Source organism: Vombatus ursinus, unplaced genomic scaffold, assembly GCF_900497805.2.
Source record: "Vombatus ursinus unplaced genomic scaffold, bare-nosed wombat genome assembly UNPS02009994.1, whole genome shotgun sequence".
NCBI classification, from domain to species: domain Eukaryota; kingdom Metazoa; phylum Chordata; class Mammalia; order Diprotodontia; family Vombatidae; genus Vombatus; species Vombatus ursinus.
Window position 1 is genome coordinate 7,642,135 of NW_020949772.1, and position 14,966 is coordinate 7,657,100.

Genomic DNA, 14,966 nt, shown 5'->3' on the forward strand with positions numbered 1-14,966 from the left:
AGCGGATGGCCAGGCTTGAGCCAGAGCCTTGAATGGCACGGTGAGCTGCATCCCACCCTCTCACCTGCCTCCTTCAGGAGCATGGGAGGAGGGAAGAGGTCCCTGAAAGTGTCCCACCCCGTGCTGCAGCACGGCTGTCTTAGCTGGCTCTTTTCCCTGCAGCTGCCGCAGGCGCCCTGACTGAGGGCAGCACGGGCCTGGAGATGCTGCTGGGGCAGTGAATCCTACTGACCTCAGCATTTGGCAGGACAGTGTCCTAGGAAGGGAAAGCTCAGGCTCGTCCGTCTGCTATCCAGGGGACCTTCAGCAAGTCACTTAATCAGTTTTCTCATGAGTAAAAGGAAGTGGGAGGAGGAAGCTAAGATCTCTTCCAGCTTCGGACCTAGGGGTGAGAATCTAGACACGACTAAACAGAGCAGAAACTTCCCATGGGACGTCCCAGGTCCTCGGTGTTCATGGCTCCACTCCCAGGAGGCCAGACACCTAACAGATACAGCTGTGGGGCTGAGGAGTGCGTGAGAAAGTCCCAGCAAGAAGGCACACCTCCGTCTCCTTGGTGGGCTCTAGGGGATAACCTGGCTGGGGACAGGACGGGGGGAGAGACGGCCCAAAGAGCAGGCAAAGGGAAGACTGAAGGGAAAAGAAGAGACATCAGTCCTGACTCCTGCTCCTCTGGCCCTCCCTTCCTCACCAGACAGGACCAGAGACAGCTCTCCAGGAGAGGCCATGACTTTGTGATCCCGACGTATTTTAAGTGAGCTGGAAGGTGGTGCTTTCCCACCCTGAGAGCCAGGGCTATTCTGTCCCATTCCTCTCTGCCCAACAGGGAAGGGAGGCAGGAGTGGGGAAGCCAGAATGGGGGTACTGCAGGAATCTCCCATGCACCCTTGTGGAAGCTCCTTGATGGGCTCGGGCCCAGAGGCCCTCTCCAGCCCCCAGCCCCCCAAGCTGTCAATCAGAACACAGCTGTTCTTCCCTCCCTTCTGCCAACTGGGGGGGGAGGAAAGGAGACCAGGAAATGTCTCCCCCCAGGGACTCCCCAAACTCCTCTGAGAAATCTAGCTAAGATGCCAGGGCTGGCAGAGTAGGGGGCCCAGAATGGGGCGGGATCCCCGCTCTCTCGCCCATGTTCAGAGTGAAAGGCAGAAAAGGCTGTGAACATTTCAAGGAAGGCAGAGGGGCCAGAGGGCGCGATCTGGCCCCTGGGAAAAGCGGGCCAAGGCATCCCCTCTCTGGCTCCTCTATCTGGACCAGATCCCAGGGAACTGAGCAGGAAGGCTAGACTGAGCCTCGTCTAAGCCAACACTTGTACCCTCCCACGAAGGAAGCCTGTCATTAACCAGTCATGTAACCTTCAGCCTGTCACCTCCTCCCAGGTCTACAATCCGAAAGTCTCCCTGAGGTTTCAGCGCCTGCAACCTTGTACTCCCCTGCTCACACTGAAGGGCAAGAGGGCAGTGGAGACCGCAGCCCGAGCGAGCTCCCCGGGTACCGGTGGCCACACTTACCTCATCCATCTTCTCTGAGGTGGGTGTCCTCTCCCCAGCCAGCTCCTTGGCCGTCTCGGCCCCGTGGCCCAGAAGACCAGCTGGGTCAGGGGGGCCCGGCTCTGGCGGGGGGCGGGGGCCCAGGCCCAGGGCCAAGCCCAGGTCCTCCTCATCGTCCGAGTCTGGCAGGGGGGTTGGGCTGATGTCCTCCAGGCCCGTGCTGGAGGGGCGGGAGGAGGGGGTCTGGCCTCGGAAGCCTGGCTGCGAGTTGGAGCCAAAAGCGGGCAGCGGGGAAAGCTGAGAGGAAGAGGAGGAGATGGGGCTGCCCTCCATGCGCAGCTCTGTGTCCGAATCGTGCTCCCGCAGGAAAGGCAGTTTGGTTCTCTGCTCCTTCAGTAACATCTCGATGCGGGAGTCGAGGCTGTCATGTGGCTTCTCCGAGGATGGCGGAGATGACTCCAGGGTCGGCGTCCCGGGGCTGGTGCAACGCTCAGGGCTCCAGCCAAAGCTGGGGCCCCCGCCGGGCTCCAGGCTGTTCAGCTCGGGGGGGGGGCGGCGGCGGCGGCGGTGGCCCAGGGGGAGTCTCGGGTCTCTCTTTGGCCGCTGAAGCAACAACGGCAGGGGGTTCGGCCGGGGGCTGCGCCCGGCGGTACTCCCCACCGTCCCGGCCCGCCTGGGCAAAGGCCGGCATAGTCGCCGGCTCCTCGGGGTGCGGGGCAAACAGGGCCGGAGCCTGGTACGGGGAGAAGGCCGACTTGTAGTTGGTGCTAGTGTGGCCCAAGGGGGCTGAAGGGGGAGTATGGGAATACTGGGGGGCCTCTGGCTGCACGTGGGGCTTGTAGGCGCCACTTCCACCCCCTCCAGCCCCGCCGCCGCCGCTGGCGGTGGCCGTAGCAGCGGCAGCACCAGCACCAAACGTGTGCTCGGAGGAGCGGAAAGCCCCGGATGAGTTGTGCACATAGTGGTGCTCGTGCCGGCGGTTGTAGGCGTCCGTGAATTTGGTCTCGTGACGGCGGGCCTTGTAGCCCGCGTCCTGGCTGTAGTGGTAAGATGGCGTGGGCTGGCGACTGGAGTAACTGGAGTCTTGGGAGAAGGGGGTGCCCAGGCGGGGCGTGAGCGGCGTGCACTGGCCGTAGGAGTTGGGGGTGTCCAGGCGGCTGCTGGAATAGGCGGTGTCGTGGGAGAAGGGCGTGCTGCTGTTGGGAGTGACAGATGCCGAGGAGCCGGCCGAGGCCGCGCTACTGCTACCGTCCTTCAGGCGCTTCAAGGCATCCGTTAACTGGACAGGGGAGAGAGGGAGAGGCATGAGCCGGGGCGGCAGCTGGGCCCCAAAGCCTTGGCGTGCCATCTAAAACAAGGTCCGACCTACCCTTCCAGACCTTTGTCCAATAAGCTCCCCCAATGTGTTACATAGATTGAGATCTCTCTCCACGTTCACGCCGTCTCCCCCGCTTCGAGGCAGGAACTTTGACACTTTCGTCTTGTCTCGGTCCCCCTGGCACAGAGGAGGCGCGTGGGAAATATCTACCATCCCTCAGGGGCAGGTTCAGAGCCCAGAAACCAAACCCACTCTACTGTGGCCATCTGTGAGATACACAGCCACTCACTTTGACTCTCTCTGCCTCCCTTCGGACCAGGCTGCCGTGAAGGGGACGTGCCTTTCAGTTCTAAATCAGATGGGAACCCTATCCAAGCCTTCTCTAGCTCCCTGAATCTGTGCTCGGCTAGCTCTCCCTAGGTCTGGGACGGCATCTCCCCCCTACCCCATCCTGCCCCCCTGCCCACCAATGCCAGTCTTGGCAGAGGGCGAACAAGGAAAGAGCAAGATTAATGATGGTAAGAGCTCACACCTCATGTTTACCAACCTCACAACGAACCTGCCAAGTCAGAAAGCCCAATTATTATTGTTACATCCATTTCACAGCTGAGAAAACCGAGGCTCAGAAAAGGGCAATAAGAAAATACAACCTAAGAGGGAAGGACACCATCTCTTCTAAGTGCAGAGTTAGTGGCAAAACCACACACTTCAGCTTTGTCTCCTGATATCTAGAGATCTTTCTTTAACAGGATCATTAAATCATGGATCCTGAGGAGAAAGGGACCACAGGCCTGCAAGTTCAATCCCCCTCACTGTACAGATAAGGAAACTGAGGCCCAGGGAGATGAAGTCATTTAAGTCATTAATTTATTTACTAATTTATCGAGAGCACTGATTTAGAGCTAAAAGAGGAAGGGGGCGCTGAATCCCAGAGAGAGAAAATAATTTACCCACAGCCACTGAGGTTGGAAGTAGAAAGGCTGAGATAAAGACAAAACTCATAGGAGGAGGCAAAGGCCAGAGCTTGGGGTGAGGATCTGTCCTCACTTTCCTGCAAAGGGGTCTGGGGTCCCTCTCTAGGTGCTGCTCCCCACCCCCCACTTGGGGGCTCAGGGTGGGATCCTCTCAGTCTGCTGCCTTCATATACTGTCCCACCTGGAAGTCCACCCCACCGACACGCGGACACGCGGACACACGGACACACACACACACACTCTCTCTCTCTCTCACACACTCACACTCACTCTTCCTCAAAACATGAGTTCATTCGGGGCTTCTGACCCAAATCCCCTACAGCTGAGACTTGTTTCAAGCAAAGATTTCTTTTCCTAAAATATTAAAAAAAAAAAAAAAAGATTCCTTTTACAGGAGAGCTCTTTCTGAACCCATCTCCTGGGTAAACTGAGGCATACTTGTTGACTAATTCAGCCTGGAAAAGGGAGGAGTGCCTTTAACTTCCAGGGACTGGGAAAGGGAAAGAGAGGGAGAGGAAGGAGAGAAAGAATCCAGATTATACCAAGAAGCACGGAGACAGAGAGGGACAGACAGAGAGACAGACAAAAGTTGTGGAGGAGGGAAGTCAAAGAATATTTAGTGAGAAAAACAAAAAGGCAGGTGGTTTGTTTGAGCAGCTGAAGAATTATAGTCCCTGCTCCCTCTTCCCCCATCCCAAGTTTCTTCTGCAGGGCAGGGTCCATGACTGGGGATAGAGCTAGGCCCCTGCCCACACACACACAAGGAGGTGGAGGCAGGCTGGAATAGGGGTGGATGGGGCCCATCATGAGAAATACCAGCACACAGGTCAGATCCCATGAGGGTACCTAAAGTCTTCTGGGGTGATAGGGAGAGAGATTTTGCTGGGCTAAGTAGCCCTCTGTGTGCTTCTCCCTGTTCCAGAGATGTCTGCTGGAGGGGGATACTGGTTGATGCTTAAAGGGATACAGGAAGGAGGAACACCCAGAGGAAGCAATTTTTCTCTCAAGCATGGAGGCTTTTAGTTAAGTTTCTTGGTAAGTAAGGGGGAAAAGAGAAACAGACATTTATTAAGTACCTACTCTGAGCCAGGCACCGTGCTAAGTTGCTTTACAATTATCTCATTTGATCCTTACAACAGCACTAGAAGGTAGGTACTATTCTCCCCATTTTATAATCGAGGAAACTGAGACAGACAGCAGTCAAGTGACTTGCCCAGGGTGAGACTGCTGGTATGTCTGTGACTGGATCCGAACTCATGTCTTCCTGACTTCAGGTCTGGCACTCTATCCACTGTACCACCTAACTATAGGGTCAAAAAGGTCCTAATAGGAGGGGGGCAGCTAGGTGGCACAGTGGATAGTGCACTGGCCTTGGAGTCTGGAGGACTTGAGTTCAAATCGGACCTCAGACACTTGACACCTACTACCTGTGTAACCCTAGGCAAGTCACTTTAACCCCACATTGCCTTGAAGAAAAAAAAAAAGGTCCAACTAGGAGGCTGAGTTTACATGCTGGGGGCCAAGGAGAGGGTTAATAGAAGTAGGGATAGGACCCTCCTAGGCTGGAGAGACAAGGATCTGAGACACAGGGCTCAGCCGGGAGCTCTGCCCATAGGGAGAAGTCCTCTGGGGCACAAAGTTTGTTGCTGTTTGTGAGGATTTTTACATTTGAAAAAAAAAAAGGGGAGAAAACGGGTCCCTGGTTGGACTCTCTGGGGATCCCTGACCATGTCCTGGGTGAGGCAGCTCAGAACTTAACAATGGGGATGAGTGACAGCCTGCAGAGCAAAAAACTCACCAGCCTAGGGTCTGGCCCTAGACTCATCAGTCTAGGGTAAGATCATCTCCTTGATGAGCCTCAGTTTCCCCAGGACAGGGCATTCCCTCTATTGTACTTAGCACAGGGATGGGGCACACAAGGGGTGGAAAGAGCACCCTCCCTGGAGTTGGAACTGCTTTGGACAGAGGGCTCCAGAGTCAGAAAGCACAAAGCGGGACCCCTCCCCACCACTCATCTTTCCCCTTGACCTAGTTCTAAAGAGTCAGCATTCTGCTTTATACATATTTTCTTATCTGAACTTTATAACTATCATAGGGACAGAAGTATCGCAGGTATTATTCCCATTCCACAGATGTGAAAACTGAGCCTAATAGTCACAGACTGTCAGGAATAGACTCTGAATCCAGGTCTTTTTCTGGCCCCCTCTGTAAAGCCACTTTGTTCATGACTTTCTCCTCTACTCCTCCCACACACACAGACACAGACACAGACACAGACAAAGACACACACACACACACACACACACACACACACACCCCCCACGTCAACCCCTCAAGGGTCAGCTAAGGCTGAGGAAAGTTGGGAGAGAGGAAGGGAATCACCCAACTCACCTGCAAAGTTTTATTGGCTGTTGGGGAGGTGTCCAGCTCGATGCCCACTGGGAGGGTCTGGGGAGTGTACAGGCCATTCACCAGCAACTCGTAGAATCGCATTCGAGTTTCGCCTGCACAGACCACAGACAAGAAGACGTCTCATGAAGTGATCAGGGATGACCCAGCCTCTTACCTCTGCACTGAATGCCTGCTTGCCAGGGACCACCCAGGGCAGCCCAGGCTCTAGAGGGACAGCTGTAGAAATAAGGTACGGAGCAGTACAGGAGAGAGAAGGCAAAATGGACTCTAAGCCTATTTTTTTCTCTGCTGCCCCCAACTGCAAGTGATACACACCCAGCTCTGGCGCTGCTAAAGGCAGCGGGGAGACACCAGCTGGGTGGGTGACGGGGAAAGTCACTGTCTCCCCTTTTAAAATGAAAAGGGGGCTATCTCCAGTCATCCTGATCGATATCTGGCCACTGGACCCTTCTCTGGAGGAGAGTGAGGCTGGTGACTTTTCACAGCCCCCCCTCACTTAAATCCAATTCACTTGCAAGTCACGGCATCACCTCCCTGATCCCATGGTCCTCTTCGACAAACCACAACAAAATGAAAGGGTAAGTGAGCTCTAACGGCTGGCATTCTGACCCTGATGCCCTAAGTGGGCCTGATTCTTCCTTTCCCTGAAGGGGTTTATGGTCCAGGCAGCTGCGGCGATCAAGACAGGACCCCCCTTTGCTGGGGCGGACAGCCCTTCTCCCAGTAACCCTGAACTCTGATAACTTAGTTACTCTCTCCAGCTACCCTCCGACGTTCAGAAGCTGAGCACAGCATCCCAATGCCTCTTCCCTCTACAGAAGTTGGGAGTGTCTGATCACATACCCTCCTCTTCGGGCTTTTAAAATCATACAGTTCAGGCAACTGATCCCCCAGAGGCCTTTGACCCCAAGGGGCCTGCATTCTACTGGAGGACTTTATAATGAACGTGGGTGCTGGGATACCTCAGATCTAGGGATGAGAATGAGTAAAAAGTCCCACAGATTATTTTTTAAACGCTTCAACTTGGAGGATACCGTTCAAAAGAGATCGGGGGTGAGGGCAGAAAGCCAGGAGCATACTCACATGACACTAGATGGGTTCTGTTTCAGTTTTTGGGTTTTTTTTGGGTTGGGAGGGAGAACAGATACATAGAACCACACAGGAGTAAAAGCAACCATAATATCACAGTTGGAGACTTGGAAGGGACCTCAGAGCCCATCTGGTCTGACCTCATTTTACAGATGAGGAAACTGAGGCCTAGAGAAGTGGCTTGCTCAATTTGAACTGGGTCCTGCCAATCACAGCATCTCAAGCATTGGCTGTAGCCTCCAAGTCTAACCCACACCTGAGCAGATGTCCAAATTCCATCATTCATTTATTAACAAGTCCTATGCACATCTGCAAAGATCCCCCTGACTTTCCTTCTTCCCCTCTATTCCACATCTTTGGCTGAGCCAACCCCTCCTCTCACCCCAATCCCTAAAGCTAAAAAGGTATCAACCCCTTCTGTCAGAATTACTGGCCCATGGAGCCTCACAGCTGCAGACAACCCAGACCGGATGGTAAGACTTTAATTGTCAGTATTTATGTAACCCATGACTCCTCTAGGACAGGGTTGAAATATGCAAAGCACCTCCATTCCTTGAGTTACAGTAAACTTTCCTCTTTTCTTGAAATACAAGATCTGTGACTGGTATCTTCAGGACCTTTTCAATCAGAGTTGATTAATTAACCAAGAGTATGTACGTGCGTGAGGATCAGGGTATGAACTCTCTTTCTCAGCTTGCTAAGAGATCACACCTTAGCCCCCTGAGTCTGAAGAAATGGTGCTGGATCTGGACCCAGAGCTTCAGAATTTTAAAGTCACTGGAAATTAGAAAGAAGGGGGCACAGCTGAGAAAGAAGGCACCTCCAGTGCCATTTTATGCTTCCCCTGTCCCACCACTGTGCCTAGCACTGGGTCACTAAGTACTTGTTAACTGACCAAGGGGTAAAGGAATCTCAGAATCTAAGAGCTGGAACAAATCTCACTGCAATCTGGTGAAGGACTAGTCTATTCTAGATGAGAGGGAGGGGAGAATTTTTTCCCCCTGGATTCTTCATCCTGTTCTTCTCTTATTTCAGGTATCTACACTAATGGTTCACTGAAAACTAGAAAGGCCAGTCCTGCCTTACGAGTCACCAGGCAGAGCCACTTCACGCCCAGCCAGGCTTGTGCCACACGGGAAACCGCTCAAAACTCAGGAACTCTGCCCAGTGTCTCCTGGGTTTGGGGCAGAATGAGAGACTTAACAGGGAAGCGCAGGCACATTCAGTCTGCATTTTCCATCTGGATTAGAATTCCTCCTGGTATGAGAGCCCCGAAGGGGGAAAAGAAAATACGATTTTGACTAGAACTCTGAGAAAGTCCACTGACAACTCCTGAAGAGGAGGTATTAGGGATCCCTGCCCCAGGTCAGTGGGATAGCCACCAGTATCCAGGAGAAAAGAATGGAAGAATGGGGGCGAACAAGCAACTCACATTCTGCCGCACCCCCCCCCCCCAGTTTGTCCTCTTTCCTGTTTTTAGAGGCAGACTGCACAGGCATGTTTTTTTTTCACACTGTGGAGGGATTCCTGCAGAGAGGAAGTGCTGCTATCCCTTTAAGAGGGAGTGTGGAAAGAAACACACAGTTGTCAACCCTGTGCAGGCTTCTGAAGCAGACCGGCTTCATCATTCACTATTTATCAATGAAATAGCTGCCCCCGTTGGCTACCGGGAGATGAGTTAGGTTGTCTCCCTTTCCAGGAGGGACCCAGTTTCATTCCATCACTTTATTTACAGAAGGCTCCCGTAGTCACTCCCAGCATGTAAAATCATCCCCCCCCCCTTTCAAAAGATACAAACACCCCAGTAAACAAAAGGGGGCCCCCGACAGCACAGGGGACCATTTAAAACCAAGACACAAAGGCTGGTAGGGGGGAGCTATGGAGGCACTGGGGGAGCAGGGTAAACCCAACTGGGGCTAATTTTCTGAGTGGTCCCGGTGGGGGTGGGGGGGTGGCCAAGGACTGGAGCATTTTGTAAATTACAGCCTGTCTCCTAGCAACAGACAACACATTAGGCTCCACGTGATTCTGCCAGGGGTGGGGAAGGGGGGGGCAAAAAAGGGGAGGAGGCTTCAGAGGGGAAAAAATTGAGCTAAAACCCAACATTCCCTAACAGAGAAGGGGGGAAGGGGAAACAGTTTGAGGAGGAAAGATGAATGATCAAAATGAGCGGCTTCTTGCAAGTCCCTCACCTATCCCGCTAGCTCCTCCAGGATTTACCCACCTTTAGTGTCCAACTCCACGTGAATGATGTTGCCCATGACCGAGGTGTTGTGTAAATGTTGCACGGCCTCCCGAGCCCCCTTTACGGTGGCAAAGACCACCTTGGCAATGCCCAAATGTTTCTTGTTCTTGGGGTTGTAAAGGATCTCCACCTCCTCCACCTCCCCATATTTCTTGCACATGTCGGTCAGGAAGTTTTCCCTGATGTTGTCATTCAGTTTGGCAAAAGTCACCTGCTTGGGAGGCACCGGCCCCACGTAGAACTCATCGATCTGGGGGGGGGGGTTTGAAGGAAGAAGGGATAATCCAGATGGAAAAAATTAAAATTTAAAAGAAACGCTGATACTTGAAAGCATTATGCCACCACAGTGCCCCTCTGTCCCAAACTTTAAAGGGTTAGAAAATAAATAAATATATATACATTTTTTTAAAAAAATGCACGCGGGCGGGGACAGAAAGCCGAGGATTAAATCGTTTGGAACTTGGAAGTCCTCGGGTTCCGAAGGAAGGGGGGGGTATGAAACAGTTTGTCTCCCCTCCCCCCCCCCCCCCTCCCCGCCCTCACCCCCCCCCCCCCCCCCCCCCCCCCCCCGCTCAGGGGCCTTCCCCCTCGCTCAGGGGCCTTCCCCCTCTTTAAATCGAAGGGGGGCAACCCTGAGGGGGGGTGTTCCCTGGTGCCAGCGACACCCCCTACCTCAAGAGCTGAACCCCTCCTGGGGATGCCTCTGGAAACACACCCCTTCCAGGCCAGTGGGACAGAGTATCCACAGCCTTCCTCCCTCCCCTACAATCTGGATGGTTGTTGAAATGTTGACAGCAAAGAAGCTGGGCTGCTCTAAACACCAGTTTGCACCCCCCCTTTCCATATACACACACACAGACAGGCGGGAACCGGGGCCATGTCCTTCCCAACGGTATTTTAGAATTCAGGGTAACTCCCCCCCCTCCATAAGTCCCAACCTCCCTGGCTAGGGAGAGGGGTCACTACCTTGAATTTGGGGACACGAAGTTCCAACTCCTTGGTTTTTGTCCATGTTCTTCTGACTCTCGGGTCCTCGATTTTCACCGAGAGAAAGCACTGGGTCTGGGGGGAAGAGAGGGAAAGAAAAAAAAGAGAGTTCTCAGATTGAAGGCAGTGGGGTGGGGGTGGGAACGCATACACCTCCAGGGAAATGTGGATGGAGGAAGCAGCCCCTTTCCCTCCATGCTCCCTCCTCCCCCATGTGTCAAAAGTCAGGCGCTGAAAGAATGGGGGGGGGGAGCAAACCCAGCCGGACCGGGAACCTGACAGTTGAACACTGTGGGGGGGGGGCTACTGAGGGTTTCCCCCTGACGTTTCCCATCGAAAGGGGAGGGGGGAGGTCCCGACAGGTCCTCTTGCTCTTTGGGCCCTGGAATGAGGAGGAAGAAAGGGGGTGCTATCTATGTTTCAGCAAGGAAGGAATGGAAGAAAGACACCCCCCACTCCACTCACAGCCTTGCTGAAATGCTGTCCATCGTAACGGTAGAGTTTATGCTGTCCCTTCTTCAGCTCGGGGTCAATAATCAACTTGTAACTTCTCCAATGGTGGTTTCTCTTCTCCCCCGAAGGTCCAGGCTGCTGGTGGTGGTGGTGGCTACTGCTCTCCATGCCGTTAACCCAACCTGAAAAACGACCGACACCAAGTTGTGTCTCTCCCGCAGCGGCAAGGGCGGCTTTCAAAAATTAAGAAAAAAAAAAGCCCCCCCAAAACCTCCACCCCCCCCTCCCACCCGAGCCTTCCCCGTCTCCAAAAAACCGGGTGATTATTTTTGTAAAAAAGAGCGGAGCAGCCAGCCCGCCCGCCCGCCAGGCAGCCAGCCGGCCAGCCACCAGGCTGCCCGCTGCCCCCTTCCCCGGGCGGACAGGAGCAATCCCGGGCTAGGGAGCAGGCAGTGGCGGCAGCGGCGGCAGCAGCCCGAGATGAGCGGCGGTGGCGGTGGTGGCCGGGGCAGGAGGGGGGGAGCTCACTTGAACTCTGCTTTTTGCCATGATCTTCGGCGTGGCTGCTCCCTCGCCCCCCGGCCCGGATCCCTCGGAAGGCCATGGTGCCGCTGGGGCTCGGGGCTGGGGGGTCGCGGGCCGCCGCCGCCGCCGCCACCAGCCCGCTCCCGCTCCTCCTCCTCCCAGCCACCCCCCCCAGCCTGGCTCCGCCGCGGCCTCCGCTGGCCTCTCCCGGGGAGGGGGGAGGGAGAGAAGGAGGGAAGGGGAGGGGAGGGGAAGGAGGGAGGGGAGAGGAAGGGGGGGAGGGGGAAATAGGGAGCCCCTGCTTACATCCCCGCCGGGCGCCGGCCTCCCTGCGCGACCAGCCTGTACATGGTGTTCCCCGCGGGAGCCGAGGCTGGGGCGGCCGGACCGGGGGCTAGCTGAGGCTGCTGCTGCGGCGGCGGCGGCGGCGGCGGCGGCGGCTGCTGCCGCTGCTGGAGGAGGCGGCTGGCGGCAGCGGCTCGGCTCCCAGTCCCCGCACATCCCACAATACACCGCTATGGAGCCCGACCCAATCTCTCACCCTCCTCCTCCTTCCTCCTCCTCCTCCTCCTCCTCCTCCTCCTCCTCCACTCTCCTCTCCCCCTGGCGCTCGCAGCAGCTGCGCTGCAACACCCCCCCCCAGCCAAGGCCACCCCCCAACCTACTCTCCCCCAGCCTGGGGCGGAGGCCCGAGGGCCTGGGCTGGGGGGTGGGAGGGAGGCCCGGGGGACGGGCTTTTAATTAATGCATTTTATTATCTCTGGAGGAGGATCGGGATTTTGACTAGGAGGGAGGATTTGGGAAAGGGGGAGGGGGTTCCCTTCCTCCTCCCTCTCCCGAAATCGGTTTCCCCCGGGCCCACAGTGTCCGGGCGCAGCCAGCGTTTACCTTCGGCCTCCTACACTGTTTAGAAACAAGACGGACTGGAGGTGGGACCGCCTGACTTTGGGGTGGGTTTTATTTTGGGGGTATGTGTGTATGTGTGTGTTTGAAGTCGAGGGAGGAGTGGGAGAGCCTCGGCGCTGGATCTCCTAGGGCTGCAATCGAGGGATACCCCTTCCTCTCCCTGCTCTCCCTCCTCGTCTGGCCTTGCACCCCCAGCAACCTCGGAGCAAAGAACAGGATTTCCAAATTAGCATTACGCTGCAATCATTGGGCTTCGCTGGAAGGATGCAGACCGACCTCGGCGTGCTTTTCTTTCCTCCGCTCTTCTCCCCCTCCCCCTTTTGGAGGAAGGACTTTTTTTCCTCTCCCTCCACCTTTTTCTTTTCTTTTTTTTAATCTGTCCGGGGCACATCAAACCTACCCTCCCATACTTTCTCCAAACTCGAGTGAGTCGCTTTCTACATTCATTTTTTTCTTTATTAAAGGTCCTGGGACTGGCGGCGACCAATCAGCGCACAGCTTCCATTTGGTCGCTTCTACCCTAAAGCACCCGGTGCTTCTTTTCGGTTACACTATTACAGTGGAGGGGGGGAGGGAAGCAATGGGTGTTTTTCCCCCCCCCTTCCCCTCCTTCCTTCCTCGCTCCCTCCCTGCCTCCTCCTGGCTGAAGAGGAGGCTGCTTGTCTTGCTTCGGCTTCACGGTGGTTCGTCTCATATTGGGGGGTATTTTGGGGGTTTGTAATTGGGCCGTGGTGCGGTAATTGGCTGATTCAGGGCGCCAGGGCCCCTGGGCCAATCAGCGCGAAGCTTCTATGGGGCTTGAGTTATTAGACGCGGATCTCCAAACATCCGTCATCAGACAAGCCAAGGAGAGGCCAACATTCAGGGAGCCATTTTTCTGCCATGGAATTAAATGGCCAAGTGGGTTTTCCTTTGTTCCAAAAGGGGGAACGCTTTTCCTTTGACTCCACCATCCAGTGCAGGATTGCCCAGTGTTTTGTTCAATGTTGGTCACCAATGCTAAAGGACTGATGGAAGAAGGAAGACTTCATTTTTTTAAAAAATGACTTTGGATTTTGCTTTTTTTCTCCTTATGACCTGGAATCCATCTTTGTCTTGTATAACTAGGTCATAGCCCACCATTAATGTCAGCAGTTTAAAAATTTTGAATCCAAAAAAACTTAAGTAAATAACATATTTATTTACTTTTTTCCTTTTTTTTTTTTTGGCTGGGGGTGTGGGGAAAAGGGCTTGAGCTGTCTAATCTGTATCCTCTTGATTGAACAATAAATTTTTTAAAATATATATATATATATAACTTCCTCTATTAAACACTTATACCTGGCCATCTTATTAACTCCTCTCCTTCTCTCTTAACAAGGTAATGTTTTAAATGTAGAGCTTTAGGAAATAATGAATTCTGGCCGTACTAAGCCAGAAGAATGTAAGCCATTATGCTATGTTGTTCTTTTAAATTCTTCTCTGTTGTAAGTACCCAATCCATTCTGTCCTTATTTCGGTTCAGTGTTCATGTTAATGTTACCTAAATGTCCTAATTTCTGAGCCTTCATCTATCTGCATGTCTGTTTTTGTCTCTCCTTGTCGAATTTCAGAACCAAATTCATGCCTTTAAACGATGAGATAGCTTTAGGCTTTAAGAAATATTTTAACTACAGTAAATGCTAGCTAGCTTTATTCCCAATTAGCTGGTCGATTTTCTTTAAGCAACCTCTCTTTTAAGGGCGACAGCTCTGTTTTCTCCAGTCTTTGGGGGGGGGCAGGGAAGCGAGAAGAAAGCCCCACTCTTCTGCAGACTGAACTGGTCACAGGAAACTAGATTGAAACCCCTTCAAACAAGCCCTAAGCAGTTACTGGCAAGCGGCATTATTAAACTGGGCAGCCTTTTATCTGGTTGTTGGGGTGACCAGGGTGCGAAGTGGCTAACTCTTTTTTGTCTCCCGTTTTGTTTGAAGCGTCTGTTTTTTACCTTTTGCCTCTGAAATGACTCTAAATACCCTTGCCCTAGCCAGCCCCACCGGCGAAGCCAGCAAGCCTTTGGCCGAACCCTGGGAAAAGTTTGCTGAATTCGAAGGCGATGAAATGACATGACACTGTAATTGACAAAAAGGTAGTGACCTTCTCTTCCCCCCCATAATAATAATAATAATAATAATCCAAACAAACTCCAACAAAATGGTGGGTTTTTTTTCTTACTAATAACATCACCAAACCAACGCCCAAGTTCACCTTCCAGACTCCATAGCGCCAAGCTGAGCACCGGTAAGTAAAAAACGTGCCTTTTAAAAGCCCTTGGAGCAAAACCGGCTGGAGCAGGCCCTGCGCAGCAGATTGCCTAGAGCCGAGGGACTGAGCTTGCCTGGGTTCCAAGCTTCTTGTCGGTTGTAGTTGGCGAGGAGGGGCAGACAATATGGACAGTGGAGAAAGGCTAGACAGATACACTTTGGGATGGGTGGGGTGGGGATGGGGGTGGGGGGGTCTTCCTACCAAAGGATTTGGTGCATCTCTCTTTGGGACTGAGGGGGTGCTTTGAGTGACTCTTTTCCTGCCTTCGGAGGGACAGGGCGCTTCCC

The 14,966-nt window shown here is 53.7% G+C and overlaps 1 protein-coding gene across 1 annotated transcript in view; it reads right to left on the minus strand.

Annotated features, from left to right (window-relative positions):
• Positions 1–11,581, minus strand: part of SETD1B (SET domain containing 1B, histone lysine methyltransferase) — a 37,772-nt gene extending 26,191 nt beyond the window's left edge. The window contains 7 exon segments of the mRNA XM_027853521.1: positions 1,509–2,039; positions 2,041–2,766; positions 6,171–6,283; positions 9,505–9,775; positions 10,492–10,587; positions 10,978–11,147; positions 11,494–11,581. Of these exon segments, the coding sequence (XP_027709322.1) occupies positions 1,509–2,039; positions 2,041–2,766; positions 6,171–6,283; positions 9,505–9,775; positions 10,492–10,587; positions 10,978–11,147; positions 11,494–11,569 (1,983 nt within the window). The 5' untranslated portion in view covers positions 11,570–11,581.
• Between the last annotated feature and the right edge of the window lie 3,385 nt (positions 11,582–14,966).